Source organism: Glycine soja, chromosome 2 (genome assembly GCF_004193775.1).
Source record: "Glycine soja cultivar W05 chromosome 2, ASM419377v2, whole genome shotgun sequence".
Classification (NCBI taxonomy): domain Eukaryota; kingdom Viridiplantae; phylum Streptophyta; class Magnoliopsida; order Fabales; family Fabaceae; genus Glycine; species Glycine soja.
In genome coordinates, this window is record NC_041003.1 from 6082595 (window position 1) to 6099230 (window position 16636).

Sequence of the window (16636 nt, forward strand, 5' to 3'; positions counted from 1 at the left end):
TGATTGTTTTTTCAAACCTCAATTATTCTCAATGAAATTTAATGGTTTGATAGAATAGTTATGAACGATAGAATTAAACTAAAAACTATTTATTAAACTTGAATAATCTTATTTCAATTGATTTATACCTTTAATGATTTAATTTTTTTGATTTTTGCTTTTCGTTATTGCGTATTCTTCTTTGACGACATACCAGATTTTTTATGACTTTGATATTTAATTTTCCTTTGCTATACAATCAAAGCAAGTTCAATCAAATTTTTAGTAGCGCAAAAACAGAACGTTAATTAAAGTGAACCCTCCTGAGAAAGATGGCTAGCCAACTTTTCTTCTTTCATGTTATCTGTTAACTGTTGAAACCACTTCCGTTTAAGCCACGTGATTTCTTAAATTATTCAAATAGTTGTAATTTGTAAATTATTAATTTTAAAGATAAATAAAATTAAATTTGAATATATAATATTTATTTAATATTATTAAAATACATGTCTAAATTAATTTTGATCATAATTTTAATATTAAAACATATATTCTGATAAAAATAATTAATTGTGTAAAATATGTTTATATTTTTTTATCTCAACTCATTGGTTGGAGATTAATTCTGCTTGTGATATGCATTATTGATCTAAGGGAATTTTAAATAAAATGAAAATCAAATATAAATTTTTCACATAAAATAAAAATCCAATATAAATTCTTTTAGTGAATAGATCCTTCTCACTATACATAACAAAATCTTATTTCAATCTTTAATTTAATGTCTTTATACTACTCATGCATTTTAATTAAATTATTAATATATTTCATCATAATTTCTACTTCCTAGCGTCGTACTCTGAAAAGATTTGATTCCTTTAAATTAATTTATCTGTCCATTTAAGAAAATGATTCATCTAACTCACTCTGATTATTAACATTAATTAAGATGTCACAGTCTATATAGTGCACGAGTAAAACAACCCTTTTGTACTTTCTTTTTCTAGTCTTCCTTCTAAGTTCTAAATACTCATTCCATTACACTGTGCACTTCCTTCCTCTCTCTCTCTCTCTGAGTGATTTGGTGGTGGCCATAGTGAGTAGCCAAAGTGCAAGAGAACAAAAGGGTGATGTTTCGTTTGTTTTGTGAGTGTTGAGAGTGTGAGACATGGAAGAAGCAGAGAAGGAGTTAGAGAGAAGGAGCAAGTTTCTGAACAGTTTGATACAACAGAAGAAGAAAGCCGCCATAGAGTCAGAGCATGAACATGAGAGTAGTCTCAAGGTTGATGTCAGAGCTTGTGACATGCCCCTCCCTTTGCAGAACCGTGCCTTCCAATGCGCACGTCTCTACTTGGAGTCTATGCCACCTGCCAACAAGCTTGACAGTAAACGCCTTGCACTTGCCCTTAAGAAGGTTACATTCATTTACTTTCTCTCTCTTCTGGGGAAATTTTCCTTTTCCAAAATCTGTTTTTGGTGTCTGATCCTTGGCATATAATAGAAGCTAGAAAGTCTCAATAATGTCTGATTTGGAAGTTTGGTGTTGTGTGGGAAAATGGTCAGTTATTGGAAAAAGGTTGTTGTTAGTTCTCAATGTCTTGGCTGGATTAAAATTAGTGTCTTTCTGAGTCTGTGACTGAATATTTAATAGGACAAATTAGATGTTTTTCCTTTGGTGCTTTTAGTACGTACTGTTGTCGAATCAGAATTGGAGTTTCACCCAGATAACTTATGCTATTGATCTTTAATGCAAACCTTTATTATAGAAATTACCAAGGTAAAATTCCACTTCTGATTAAACAACAACACCAAAAGCTCTTAAAGAATTGTACCACCCAAGGCGAGCATCAACTGACGCGGGTTGCATTTAAGTTTTGTCTTATTTAATATTGACTCTTTGATTTGCCTAGCTCATTTTTCCTTATTATTTTTTGAATCAGTGGATTAGGTATATATAAGCAAATTTGTATGAAGATTTTGATTTTGGGTGTTGATATTAGGTCAATTGGGTCAACATCAATGGAATGTGCCTAATTGCTTTCTGCTTCAGTCAGGCAGTTGGGACTAACTTGTTTCTGTTACTTTGTCCTTCTTGATGGTGACTTTTGTTCGCATATGAAATATCTATGTTTTCTCATCCATGGCAATACTATCTTGCAAGCGCACATGGTCTAATAATTGTTTTGTTGAGCTTGCTGAAAGATTGGTTTTTGAATAATTGTGGAGTTGATAGATGGATTTTTTTTTCCAATTGCTTACTTATTCTTGAACTCTTTATTTTGATCCTAAATTGCTTCACCAAGTCATCCTCCGGAAGTCTCTGAACATATATTTGTGCTTCAAAAGTTTTATGGTGGTGGTTCCATGAAGTTTTCTGTTGCTTCTATCTCACCTTCCTTCTCAAGTGCACCGAGACCACATATTCCCAGCTTGACAAAGTCCTTATTACTTTGTTGTAGTAGTTTGTGGTACATATAGTTCACCAATACCAGAAATTTCAGTTCTGTTTGCCATCTGAATCTTACTATATTAATATAATTTGTTATGTTGTTCTGGGGGTGTATTGATAAATAATGTTGCAGGATTCCAGATCTGATGCAAAGTCCTTAGAAGCTGTTTCCTTTTCCCTCTTCTCCTATCAGTGTTTTTGGTCTCCTTTCCGAGGTTTCCCCATATGGATTTATGTATAGACAACTGATCTTTGTTATAAAGAATGCACAAATGCTAAGAAAAGAATAATACTCAAAGCAATGAGGTCTTAAATTTTTTGCAGTATTGGTCTTCCTCTAATCAGAATTTTCTCATTTCTTCTTTTCCCACAATATTTTTCCTCTTATTTATAAAAGTTGCATGGATGGTTAATCCTTTATATGTTTCAAAAATGAGTTGAATGTCCTCACTAAGCCACAATTCAGAAACCGCTCTCCTCGCTAAGCCGCTGCCCACTATACATGTTTAAAGGGTGCACCAATGCATAAGGCTCCCCCCACTCTCTCTGCATCTACAAGAAGCAAGAAGTTACTTCTGTGTCATTTGGGCTTGTTGACGCTGTTCCAAACACGCTATAAAACTATCCAAACAGTTTCCTATTGTTAGTTTGAAGGACCAAAATCAAGAGTATGCTTGCACTTGAAATGGGCTTTTTCAAGCTCAGAGTTTAAATTATAATGTTATTTTGACAAGAAATATTTGCTTGCATAGACTTATCTGTAAAGAAATAGAAAGTGGACAGAAGTTAACCCACAAAACAGATCCAGCACTATATGTCTTAGCCTCTTAGGTATCCTCTTAGACTTATTAAATTTAAAGGTTTGGGATTATGATGATCTTGTGAAGATACTGTTACTATTTTTTTATCTTTGGGAAATACATGCATATATGGAATTTTATAATCGAACAGATTCAAAACAGACCATGCTTGTACTTTTTGGATAGTTATTTGAAAGGAACTGCAGATTTGAGAGCATAGATTTATGGTTGCATTGAAATGTTGGAAGTGGTCTTTGCATTTGATTTGGTAAAGAATGTGTTGATCTTGCATGCTATGTGAAATCTATAGCTATTTTCTGTACCATCCATATCAATGTGAAAACAGAACTAAGATCAAAAGTGATACATTGGAAATTGCTTGTTCTGTTCAGTGTTCACAGCTGATCATAGAAAATGGAAGGGCATGATGAATTACATCAAACCTACTTGTTGCTGTCATGCATAAGGATTTGTGCATTAGTTGACGTTGAGCGTAGGCTTAGTTATTTTCAATAAAATGGTGGAGGTGGGTAGTTATTCTTTTGAGTTTTGTATCTTTATGGTCCACTAAAGGTTGCATACTTGCATGACTTTTCTTTTGTGACTCTCCATGGATTCAACATTCAAGTATGGATAAAATCTGAAAAACATGTTTATTAGGCATGTTAGTTGTAAAAATAAATAAATAGGTTGCTTATTTTGGGTTGTCTTTTTTGTTGAAAATGTTATTTGGTCCCTCATTTCATTTTGATAGGGGCTTCACGGTTGGCAGATGCTATTAAAAGTTATAATTTTAGGATTCCTATTACACACCAACAGCATGCTGCATTCATATCTAGTATATCTTTTATTAAATGCATGTCAGAGACGTTTCAATGAATGATGGTATCTTTGGGACAAATTTGATTCTTGCTAGATTCTTGGTTGATGCTTGCTCCATATATTACACTCACACCAAGCATACCTTGATCATTTTAGCTAAAAGTTTACGTGGTTAGTGGCAGCCAAAAGTTTTATTTATTTATTTATTGGCTAAAATAGATTGTTGGTACCTTATCTACATTTTAGGTTTCAGTTTTGTCTCTTAAATTTAAATTTTTTCATTTTGGTACTTTATAATGTCTGTTATTTTAATTGGTCCTTATGTTAGTTTTTGGCACAATTAGTATCAATTTTGACGCGACATCTCTTACTACACAGTATGCCATGTGTCACCAAGTTGACCAAATTAGTGTGTGATAAACTAACAAAAAGACCAATTCAGTGTATTTGAGAAACTTTAAGGGACCGAAGTAAAAAATTTAAACACAAGGGACTAAACTGAAATGTAGACAAGGGATCAAAATTCTATTTTAGCCTCTTTTTTTTTCTTTCATGTATTTGGTTCCTCACCGATTTATAATATTTGAACTGGATGAATCATTGCTAGATTTCAAATTGACATTACTTGAAAACCTGTTCTTAGCCATTGTCCTTTTACCCCCTTTTGAGCAATGGTTTATTGTACAGCTTCTTTGTTACCTAGTATGAACTACTTGGATGGCTAATGATACAAAGTACTCTTACAGGAATTTGATTCTTCTTATGGTCCAGCTTGGCACTGCATTGTGGGTACTAGCTTTGGTTCCTATGTTACACATTCTGTTGGTGGCTTTTTGTACTTTTCCATTGATAAGGTTTATATCCTTCTCTTCAAGACAGCTGTTGAACCATTGGACCATTGATAACTTAAACAACTGTGAGCCATGCCTCTTTGGGAAAATATATTTAAAATTTTTAAACCAGCTGATATGTAAAATTACAAAGTGAAACATTTAAATACCTGTATACGGTGATATATTTGATGCACTTCTATTTGGATTTGTAGTCTGTGGGAGAGCATTTCGAATGCCAAATTTGTTGTGGCATGTCACAAGATTTTCATATTGATCAGCTCAAAATAACTTTTTATAGAGTTATCCATCTGATGCAAAAAAATTTATGGTTGATATTTGTATTCATTGAAATATATGCACTTAGGAAAATGTTAACATTAGTGCTTGGGGATGATTTTAAATATTTAAAAGTGGCAAGTTTTTTCGATAAAATACAAATGATAAATACTTTTTTCGATAAAATAAATGCATTCTTTTTCTTTTTCTAAAAAACTTATCATTTTTAGATGTTAAAAATGATACCTGTGCGAGTGGTCCGGTCATGTTCATTTTTAAGAATGTATTAAAATGATTTGTAATTTAGAGTGTTGATTTTTTTCCTTTCACATTAAGTAAAACATGTTGAGATGTTGTTCATATGCAAAAATTCAAATGAAAAGTCACACTTATAAGGTATAATAAATATATAATAGTTGATTGGGTAATTTAGATAGATGACATATAAGTGTTCTATAATATTCTAATAGAATTCGATTTCTAATCGTGAGTATGAAGAAGATAATAAAAAATACAGTCAGAATAGGTGAGCCTATTAACCATGATGATACAGGATAAACAAAATCTTTTTTACGGTATTTAAGCCATTTCCATGAAATAATCTTGATCCTATCAACAATATCATGGATCTGAACCTGTTCATGTGTAAAAACTTCTCTGTTTCATAACACTGCACACCAAATAGCCAACCAAACCAGCCATCCTTATCCGTTTTGCCCCCACGTGCAAGTCCACAAAATTGCCCCACGTGATTAGTGAATATTTGTCACTCTCAAATAATAAATGTGCCAAAGACTCCCCACTTTTGCAGCAACCAATACACAGCACCTTATCATCCCCCAATACCCCCCTCCTTCTAAAATGTGCCTAAAGTAATTACTTGACTAAACTAAAACCGTATACAAACTACATAGGAAAATTGGTTTTTGTTTTCACTTTTCAAGTCTTCAAGACGTCAAAGCAATTTATATTCCAACAAAACTCCATGCATATTTGGTTTCATAGGGAAGATTACTTTTAATATTTGAACTGTTTTTTTTTTTTTTTTTGTCAGCGTTGAATATTTGAACTGATTAATATCAGGTAATTGGTTTTAAGCGACGTTGGGATTCTTCTCACAGCACCGCTAATTATCATTTGAAAAGGTGATGTTATTATCATTTCCATAATAATATATATATATGTATCAGTCAATGCAATCTTATATATATGCATATGAATGTCAAAGAAAGAATAAATACTTTAGTAATATCAAATGTGGAAGTCAAAATTTGAACATTAGTGTTACACCAAAAAACACTATACATGCCTCTTGCTTTAAAGTAGTTGTTTCATTCTGTCTTCTAGCCTCTACCTCTCTCTCTCTTGAGAGCCGTAAAGATAGCAACTATGTCCTCACACTGTGGTAACTTAGGATGAACATGCTTAGGATGTGGAGAAGAACGTGAATATGTCCTTAACAACTCGTCTTTGTAGTTTTTGGGCTGCTCCGTGGTCATAGTCAAGGCTCTTGAATAACATTTTTTATCGTAGCTAAAGCAACAATAACAAGGCAGATCAGCTGCAGTCACATTAGTCAAGGTTGAAAGCTTTTCTCTTTGTGTAGCCTTGGCTTTGACATGATTGTATACAATTTTCCTTATCTAAGTTATATTTTGTTTGTGGATTTCCTTCAATCAAAGGCTTTTTTCTCATTCTGTTGTACTGAGTAGTACCATAGTTCTGAGTAGAGGGACTCTTGCATGGCTGTTGATAATATATTATACATCCATTTTCTGTTGTGCCTTGTCTTTCAAGTAAACTTGATCTCCTTTTCAATCTTTTCTTAGGTGCCCCTTTGCTCTTTCTTAAGCCAACCCTTATGCTTGACCTCTCACTTGCTGATTCTTCCTGACCATCTTTTGATTCAAAATTCTCAGATTCTTCAATCTCTTCAACATAGTACTCTACCATTGCTTCAGCATATGGAAGCAAACTAACTCCTTCTGATGAAGGTCCCAAAGCCATTGTTTCTCCCTTGTTTTGCAAATCAGGAAAGTCTTCTTTCTCCATTTCTTCACCACACGGGGGATATTGCTGGACACTATACACCAATGCAGAATTTTCAGTTGAGGTATATTCTGCAATTGTGTGATTCGTTTCGCCATCACTTTCCACTAATTGATTCCCTATATGTTCTTTCACCTGTACAACATTTGAACATAATAATTTGGTATAGTAAATAAGATAGACCACAAATATATATTATCACGTTGACCGTGAAAATAGATAGTATTGAATATTATTGAATAGCTTATTATACCTCTTGTTGGAGGCAATTGTCGCTAGCAATTTCATCAACCACTTTGTATTTCTGATCATCCGTCAGAGACTTCAATCAGAGGCTCTCTATTAACTGTAAGTGATTTTGAAAATTCATGAATTCGTACAATACATTAACTTGAAGTTCTTAAATTTGCTTAAAATAAAAAAGGTGGGGGAAAATACCTTTTTGTATACAAGATTACTAGGAAATAGCTCCACAGCTACAGCTACAGAGAGTGAATTATCACATTTCTAATTAATAGAAAAACAAGACAAATATATATATATATATATATATATATATATATATATATATCATATAAATGAGATACAACTTACTTAAACATAACTCACTTGCATTGTGACAGCAATAGAGGTATCTCTAGCGATTTCTTGAGATTCCTCCAATTTTTTCTCCGATTGCTTTGATAGGGTTCCCAAACGTTACAGAGAATGAGAAGGGATCAAAGCCTTCATTTGTACTATCTTCGTACGATTCAGTTCTCTCTCTTTATGAACATTTTTTGAAAATCCCAACTGTGAAGTTGTGCATAATTGAATCTCTAACCACATATCAAAATTTCATGACAATCCAACGGTTAACGAGTCCAGGATCGTAGTTTTATTGAGACAGTTTTGGGTTTTTGCCAGAAAAGAAAAAGTTGCGATAAAAAGGGTTTTCTCTCAAATCTGACATCTTCTCATAATTTCCAATGAGAATGTTTGAAAATGAGTTCCGACCTTGGTGCTTAAATTTCACAACGATCCAACGGCGAATGAGTCCGAGATCATCATTTTTCTGAGATAGATTTGATGGTATGCAGAAAAAAGAAGATTTTGAAAGGAGGAAAGGGAAAAACGAAATTGAGAGTATCCTTAGTCTCAAACTCACCTAACATGTCTCTATTTATAGCTAGGGTACTTACAACTTATTATTTATTCTATTTATTTGTTTTTATTATTTTATAAAAAAGAATTCTATCTTATTCTCTATTAAATGAATAAATAAAGTATTTTTTTTTCTCAAATCATTATTTTAATTAATAAAATTATTTCTCCTTATTTATTTAATTACAAAAATCTCATCATTTTTTAAAAAAATTTATTTATTTTAAATGAAAAACCTTTTTAATTTAATTTACAAAAAATGAAATATTACACGGTCCAAAGAGCTTCCTAATGACATAGAGCTCAGGAAAATCTCCACATCCTGCAGAAGCAAATATAAGACTGGATACTGCTTCATCAATATCAGGTGGACAGTCCCTGGATTTGGCATAGTGAACCATAAGACTAATTTTATGATGGAAAGCTTGTGTGTGTGTGTGACAAATTTGAATATTTTGATTAGTGTAAGAAGGTAGCAAATTAGAAATTAGGAAATCATACTTGTGTCCTCGGATGTATGAGAGTTCCTCAAGGATGAATACAGGAATTTATCTAACAATTCATATGCAGCAACTAGGCTTTCACCTTAAATGAGCTGCTCGACCTGAAATTTTGAGAGAATTAGTTGAGATTTGATACTGTGAATTTCGGATGTTCAATGAAAGTATTGTTAGAAATAATGCATAACAAACATAAAGAAAGAAAAACACAATGTACAGAGAATTAACAAACATAAAGAAAGAAGAACATGGATTTAACATGGAAAACCTTTGACTAGAAAAAATCAGATATGCGTTTTATTTTTTCATGAAAGCACTTGTATCTTGCAAAACAAGTTATCATTTGATAAACTTCAATGAACATTTTTTAGGGTTTAGACATTTCATAGTTGGTTCCAACAAAAATAACAAAGCATATATATCTTCGTACTCTCATAATAGCTGTTTCTTGATGACCATTCTGTATTAACTCAGACAAGTCTTTGCCAATTTGCATTGCCATCACCTCCCTCTTGCTCTTAAGATGTCGGAGTCGGCACTGCGCTCTTTTGATCATCTTCTTGCTGCAACAATTTGAGAGAGAGATTGAATATAAACGTTGCTGTTATATAACACTACAAAAGAATCTCAAACTTAAAAAAAAAAAAAAAAAAACCTAGGTACCATTTTGAGGCTTTTGGCCATCTAAAGAAAATGCTAAACATGTCTAGAAAGAGAGTGAAATTGATGGAAAATATAAAATGAGTTGGGTTCGTGGAGGTTGAGGAGAGTGAGTTGAAAGTTGAAAGAAGTAACCTAAGACAAAAGGGAACACATGCAACACAAATAGAGACTAGTATCTAGTAGTGTTCTTCAATTCTTCAATAACTGCTCCACTCCACTAAATCTCTAAAGCGTTTTTTATATGACGCGTGTCTGGTTTACAAGTAAATTGTAATAGATTCAAATTCACCAATATATACCAAACAAGAAAAGAAATCTAATATACAGATATGATGGTGATGAAGATAGATTTATTTTAGCACCCTAGATTTTCTAAGGAGATTTGTCTTATTCTTAATTGATTGTCCAAATCCTTTGTGATTGAGCAATATTCTCGAACAACCTAAATTAAGCAATCAATTTAAATTTATCATGATAGAATTTCTAGAATATTTAACCGTTTTTTGACATGATAGAATATTTAATCGTTAAGAGATTTTTCATTTTTTAGGAAACCGTTAAGAGATTTATTTCATGCTGTTATCTTATGAATTATGATAATTTAGATACATATTACAGTTGCAATTTATCCTATCTTATCTTTACTACTTAACAGTCCCCAAGGAATCAACCCGAAAAAATGATGATAACAATTTCCTAAATTTAATTTTACCCATGTGATTAAGAACCAAACTCTCTTAACTTACCCAAGAAATTCAATTATTTACCAAAAACATCTGACCTTGTTTGTGGGTGTAATCCATCCCATACAATTTTATCTTAGCGTACAATAATCTGGCTCCACATTATAGTTCCCGTAACTCCTAATTGCTGGTAATACTCATATTCATGAAAGTTTTTATATAATTGCTAAAATCAAGGCTTTCTAATTAAAGCGTCAAGGCATCACGATCAAAATCACAGATTTAATAATCTTTTTGTTTTGATACACTTTTTTTTGGGTGTTAAAAAGAAAAGATTAGACCTAACAAGGTAATTACATCAACGATTTTAAATAAATTCTTCTGGTTCGTTTGTACAAAAATTCAATGGGCAACTCCCGTTACAATTGCCAATATACATTTTGACCAACCTCGCCACCCTTCAAATCCTCTAAATGAGGAACACAAAATTGGGTATGCAGCAATCTCTTAAATGGTAGTTGAAGAGTGAGTCACCATTAATAAGATTCTAATGCTGAGCATGTTATGTGCCTAGTTTTACAAGACAACTACACTCAATATTAAAGTAAGAATCACAGAGCTTGTAAAAAATCCACCATTGTAATATTGTGTCAAGCACCCTGAATTTGTGGAATTGGTAGATGGAGCCAATGCTGTGCCATTTACGCTGGTAACATTTTTACCACCACTGTTCACCAAAAATATAGAGAGAAACAAAAAAAATGATAAGGTACATGCACCAGTAAATTTTCAGCTTTTTGTGGTGAAGAAATGAGAATTGGAACACAGGAGATCAAGGCAACGACGAGTACATATAATAAAATAAATAAATTGATATCAATTATACCTTCCTGGAAATATACAGGAACCATGACCTGTGACAATGAAAAAACAATAAATCAGTTATGTTAAAATAATAAACATTGTCTGTATGTCCATCATTCATCAAATCTAGTTATGGTGTGTTACATATGCAAGGGTGCAAGTGTAAACATGCATTTTTTTACTATGTTCGTAGTTATGACGTTCTAATTTTTTTCAATTAATGTATTGATACTTTTCTAGCAAACATCAAATGTAGATATGGTTTATAAGTATGTAAAGAAAGACTCCTTACTCGGGTTTGTAGTGGTGACAGAGGCAACTCCTTTGAAATCACAGGTCCCAGCAGATTTAGCCATCTGCTGATAATATGCATTGATAGCATATGTAGCATGTGAAGCTACACTATTTGGTTCATAACAAGGTTGACCCTGCAGCAAAGGCGAACAATCCACCTTCCCCGGTCCACAAGCCCAGTCGAGCGCTGCCTGAAGCATCTTTGTATCGGCGTTACTCTTGGCAACACAAAAGGTTTGGTTTGTTGTGTCATTTGCAAATACAGTACCAGAATTGGTCAAGTGTAAGGTATAAACTGGAGCTCCATTAGCATAAAACAGCCCCCAATTATTTTCAGACACTGGTCCTGATCTCAAGTCTTCATTATAAAGCTCATAAATATAAGTGCTAACTGCAATTCCAGGTTGCTTAGGAGTCCCACTATTGTTAAGGACATGTCTGATCAAGTTACTATTGTAAGTGTTAGCATTATCAACGGTTGCATCCGGCTCAGACGAGTCGCCTTTGGAGGGCCATCCTGACTCGGTGACTAAAATAGGAATGTTGGTAAACTTCAAATATGACATTGCAAAATAAGCAGCATCAACAATTGCATCAAAGACATTAGTATAATGCAGGAGGGTGTTGGAATCAATAGCTTCCTTATTCGGAGGCAAGGGCCGGAACAAAGCATAGTCTAGAGGGACTACACCATTGGTTTGCATGTAATCATAATAAGGGTACACATTGAGCATAAGATATGAACCTGTTGATTGCAAAAAATTGAGCAAGGGAACCATAACAGGGTCCCATGTTTTATTGAAAAATGCCTGAGAAGGTGGGAAAGAGTCAAGGATGACAGAAGAAGAGTGTGGAGTAGAGACTTTGATTTGCTGGTCGAGATTGGCTGCGACTAGTGCAGCTTGAATGAATTTTAGTGCTGAGACTAGGACAGGAGCTGCATTTGGGAGGGAAGTTAGGACTTCGGAACCAACAGCTATGGCAGTGATGTTGGTAGCAGGAACATGAGCTATGACATTGCGTGCAACCCAATTTGCAGCCGTGGCATTGGACTGACCAATGCCGAGTATCTGATCATTGGGAACAGAAACAATTACACGGATTCCTGTGTTGGCAAGAGTGCGAAGCATGGCTCTGTCGGCATCGTAGAGTCTAACATGTTGGATACCTTGAGCCTTAAGAAGGGCAACAACCTCTGTTGGACTTGGCATGTTGGTGGCATCTGTACCAATGTTGACACCGATGAAAGCATCTGCAGAGAAAAAACACCAACAAATGAAGGACTTTTGACAACGAAATCATCGAACAGAAACGGGTTTTTCATTTTCAGAACAGTGAGTCAAAGTTACCATATGATACTGATGAAATAAAGCTGTGAATTAGAGACATAACAAGTTATGAAAATGCAGCAACCATCCAAAAGAAATATAAAGAAAACTATGAATCTGTCTACATGTTACAGCAAATATCAATATGTAGTGTAAAAGGATTTCTTTTCCCACTTTCCAAATGATTTCAAACATGTCGCTCTTTAATTTCATTACTGCATGTAACTTATGTTGGAACGATGCTGAAGATATATATAGCACTGGCTGTCGTAAAACTTTACATGACCCATTTTCGCACCCGCAGGAGGGGCCCAAGCTCATGCACGCAAGACTTCCACCATCTCCATAGATTTGGAGAGTACTATGCTCATACTGGCAGCATTTTGGGGTGGGGCTAAACCTAAACCCTATGGTAATAGACTAATAATCCCCCTTGGGAATTGGTTGCCCCTAGCCACAAGGTGCTATCAGTGGATTTCAAACACTACAAGTAAAGTGCACCTACATAAGACTAATTTTATCAATTGAGCCATACCTCTTGGTCTGCACTGGTAGTATTTACTTTGTTTTTTAGTGCAATAAGAATATTCCAGTCACAGTAGATAACCCTTTTGGACTATAGTTTTATGCCAAAAAGTAATAATACAAAATGAAATCTCATAACCATACTCAGGCTTTTTTATGTTAGTAATCAATGGCACAATCAACGAGCCAGAGGGATAATGTGTGTCACAAATATAAAAGTATTACAATCCATGGACGTGAATACATTTTTTAAGGATATTACATTTAGCTACGGTGTTCAGCTCCACAAGTGAGAATACTACAATAACATAAGAATGAAGAAGAAAGGATACTATAATAAAAAGAATAAACCAGAGATACATCGTCCAATTGATCATCTTGCTAATGCAGCAAATAATAACCTGAATAGTTAAAATTTTATGATTTATCATAAGCCATGACAAAAATTCAGATTAGTGTACGTGTACCCCATGTGTGTTTCTTGTGTCTTATCTGTAGGGTCTGGATACCACATTACATTACATATGCAAAAATTCATTTTTGATGATCAAGTTTAAAATTATAATATTACATTTTCCAGGGAAAATGCAGAGGTTAGAATAGAATGGTGTACTTTGATTATAAAGTCTCATGGAAGCTACGCCAAAGTGTCACTTATAGCATGCTTGATTTAGCTTAATTAGACTATACAGAAATAGTCACTTAATTTTCAAAAGTTTTCTTAAAAAATTTAAAGAAAAATTGAGTAAGTTGAACCAAACATTGAGATCCATTCACATACTACCACGGCTATCATTCCTGAGTAAGGGTATTTTAGTCCATGACATTGTTTTTCACAAAAATGTAGTTAAGTGCAAACTGCAAAAGAACTGTGTGATGAGTTGGGACGCAACGACATTATTCCCAAAATCCCACTAAAAGACAGGAAGGACAGTGCGGAGATTCTACACAAAGGAAATATAAAAGAAATACTATTTTCTTTTAAAAAAAAAACTCCTTTAGGGAAAGAAAAAAATTAATGAAAATACCCATTTACATCAACCGTTTCCCAAACTTTCTATTTGAGATTGTCATGCTCATGTAGCAAGGTTATGCCTTTATAAACAGTTAAGCTCAATCCTATTCCTTCTTTCTTCTCAACCCCATTAGTGTCATGTGGAGATTGATTAAGATCATAACAGTGATGAAGCATATAATAATTCCTCAAAATTCACCAGTTAATAAAACAGTTCCTTTACAACAGTCACCATTTTGGAAATGAGACCCACTAAATTCTAAAAGGGACCCGTATATTAAATGTAACTCGCATGAATTTCACCTTACAACAAGCTCACATGAATTTCACCTTAAAACAAAGAGTGTTAGAAGAAGAATGCCAACATTTTAAAATTGTTTTGCATTAATCATGCATAACACTGTCACTTTTAACTAAGGAATGGGGAAAAAGAGAGATAGAGAGATGTAAACCCACATGGACGATCATGAGCGGGAGAAAAAAAAACACAACTTTCATAAGTAAAGTGGGTAAACTGATAAAAGAAGGAAGTCCATATGATATAATGAAGAAAGAAAGAAAGAAATAATAGAAGCTAAAGAATACTACTTAACCAAAACCATTAGACATTATGAAATGGAAAACCCATTAGAGAATACACATAGTTACATTAAGGCCACGGAATACCCAAAGGAACATATAAATAGAAACTAAAAATCAATAAGGGAAACAAAGAAGGAACAAAAGAAAAACACATACCTCCATAAGCAGGCAAAGCTATTGCAGCAAACATGTGAAAAATCATCAGCACAGCCATTAGAACCTCCTAACTATTAACAGAAAACACTGCTTCTAGTGGAAAACAATCAAAAGGGGCTGGGAAACATGGAAGGTTCAACGGAGAGCCAGGGAAAAAAAACAAAGAAGAAGAAAGATTGCAGCTTTTGGAGGCTTTGAAGAGATGAGAGAGGGAAAGTGGTGGAAAATAATAGGAACTTTCTTGTGTTGTGATGTGAGGCCGAGGGAGAAGTTTTAGTTCTTGTCGTGGTCAAAGCTCAGAAGAGGTTCAACTTGGATTTTGTATGGATCCTCGCAACCAATGTCTTAAAGAGTTCATGAATAACAAATTTAAGAATACTGTATCATATAATAATTATTTGTCACTTCAAATATTAAGTATTAATTATTTTTTCAACAATATATTTTATTTAGTGTAAGAAATAAATGCACTAATAAATATATATTTTACCTGTTATCTTTTAAACTTATGGTGTTTTTAAAAGTTTTAAATACCATTAATTTTTTTTACAAATACTCATATTTAATAGTTGTTATTTGCTGTAGAAAAACTATTGTTATTAGAACTAAAGTTTAATGGTTATCTATTATTAGCGTAAAAAATTATCTTATTAATAATAAGAAATTATTGTTAATATAATTTTAAGATAACTATTGTATAAATAAGTAAGTTTATCAAATATAACAACTTATTTTCTATTGTTAATTAATAACCTGTTTTTCTCAAAATCATTTAAAATAATTAAAACACTTACCGGGCTGCAAATTATTTAAAATTACTTAAAAAAACAAAATGATATTATATTTTATAATAAATAAAAGGTAATATAATTAAATAAATACTACATTTTTAATGTATATTTATAAATTGTAGTAATAGTTATTATTAGATGATGAGTGTGTTTGTAAAAATAAAATAAATGATGAATGTGTGTGTCAGGGATCCAAGGGCCGAGACAGATATTACTAGAAAGAGGACAAAAAACTCAGGCTTTAATTATAGAAATGTTTGATTCAGTGTTGGTATGTGGTAACGTGATGAAGCTCTGTGTGAAGTGTGAATAATGCTGTTCTGCTACTGTTGCAGTGCGTGCAGTTAGACAAACGCTGATTGGTGGGACACCATCTACGATAACATTACATCTGCTCGCATCGGACAAATATATATTTAATTAATGTTAACAAACGTTTTCACTATTCACACTTTCCTTCATTATTTTTTAAATAAAATAAAAGCATCAAATTTGTTCTTAATTTTTATTACTACCGTTTTTTCGATTATAAAAAACAGACATATTTTATATTTATTTAAAAATTAATTATTTTTTTAACATATAATGGTTAAAATTTATAATCAATTTGTTCTTAATTTGCAATAAATGCAGTAAAAAAGAATTGTAATAAATAAATATTTATATATATATTAATTATATTTTGAATTTTCAAAGAATGATTTAAATTTTTTATGAATGATTACATTTAATTATAATTTAATTTCTCTATATTATACTGCCAACAAATTGAAATTTATGGTAAGTATCATTTTTAAAGTGATGACAAAAAAGTTAACAAATTTATCATTCATATAAAAAAATTATAATTGTATGATAATATAACTTTATAAAATATTTACTTT

General features: G+C 32.8%; 3 protein-coding genes across 3 annotated transcripts; 1 reads left to right on the forward strand and 2 right to left on the reverse strand.

Annotated features, from left to right (window-relative positions):
• The first annotated feature begins 966 nt into the window (after nucleotides 1–966).
• LOC114383398 (dynein light chain LC6, flagellar outer arm-like) lies at nucleotides 967–5216 on the forward strand. Its single transcript, XM_028343073.1, has 2 exons — nucleotides 967–1393; nucleotides 4797–5216. The coding sequence occupies exons 1-2, from the start codon at nucleotides 1148–1150 to the stop codon at nucleotides 4950–4952; spliced, it is 402 nt and encodes a 133-aa protein (XP_028198874.1). The 5' UTR covers nucleotides 967–1147; the 3' UTR covers nucleotides 4953–5216.
• A 1515-nt stretch (nucleotides 5217–6731) lies between these two features.
• LOC114369913 lies at nucleotides 6732–8752 on the reverse strand. The gene is made up of 4 exons (XM_028327192.1): nucleotides 8623–8752; nucleotides 7647–7690; nucleotides 7462–7530; nucleotides 6732–7343 (listed from the first exon to the last, which is right to left on the reverse strand). Exons 1-4 carry the CDS (start codon nucleotides 8750–8752, stop codon nucleotides 6732–6734), a joined length of 855 nt encoding a protein of 284 aa, XP_028182993.1.
• Nucleotides 8753–10532: 1780 nt separating this feature from the next.
• On the reverse strand, nucleotides 10533–15287 carry LOC114383406 (glucan endo-1,3-beta-glucosidase 3-like). Its single transcript, XM_028343084.1, has 4 exons — nucleotides 14962–15287; nucleotides 11354–12607; nucleotides 11084–11111; nucleotides 10533–10924 (listed from the first exon to the last, which is right to left on the reverse strand). The coding sequence occupies exons 1-4, from the start codon at nucleotides 15017–15019 to the stop codon at nucleotides 10774–10776; spliced, it is 1491 nt and encodes a 496-aa protein (XP_028198885.1). The 5' UTR covers nucleotides 15020–15287; the 3' UTR covers nucleotides 10533–10773.
• Nucleotides 15288–16636: the final 1349 nt, after the last annotated feature.

Excerpts from the sequence above, each read along its gene's own strand:
- LOC114383398 (XM_028343073.1), top strand. The coding sequence starts at position 1,148 with ATGGAAGAAGCAGAGAAGGAGTTAGAGAGAAGGAGCAAGTTTCTGAAC. Across the intron at positions 1,394-4,796 it reads TTGCACTTGCCCTTAAGAAG|GAATTTGATTCTTCTTATGG; the intron begins GTTACATTCATT and ends GTACTCTTACAG.
- LOC114369913 (XM_028327192.1), bottom strand. The coding sequence starts at position 8,752 with ATGGTTCACTATGCCAAATCCAGGGACTGTCCACCTGATATTGATGAA. Across the intron at positions 7,691-8,622 it reads TAGGAAGCTCTTTGGACCGT|CTGTAGCTGTGGAGCTATTT; the intron begins GTAATATTTCAT and ends CACTCTCTGTAG. Across the intron at positions 7,344-7,461 it reads ACAATTGCCTCCAACAAGAG|GTGAAAGAACATATAGGGAA; the intron begins GTATAATAAGCT and ends AATGTTGTACAG.
- LOC114383406 (XM_028343084.1), bottom strand. The coding sequence starts at position 15,019 with ATGGCTGTGCTGATGATTTTTCACATGTTTGCTGCAATAGCTTTGCCT. Across the intron at positions 12,608-14,961 it reads AGCTTTGCCTGCTTATGGAG|ATGCTTTCATCGGTGTCAAC; the intron begins GTATGTGTTTTT and ends TTTTCTCTGCAG. Across the intron at positions 11,112-11,353 it reads TGTCACCACTACAAACCCGA|GTCATGGTTCCTGTATATTT; the intron begins GTAAGGAGTCTT and ends TCATTGTCACAG.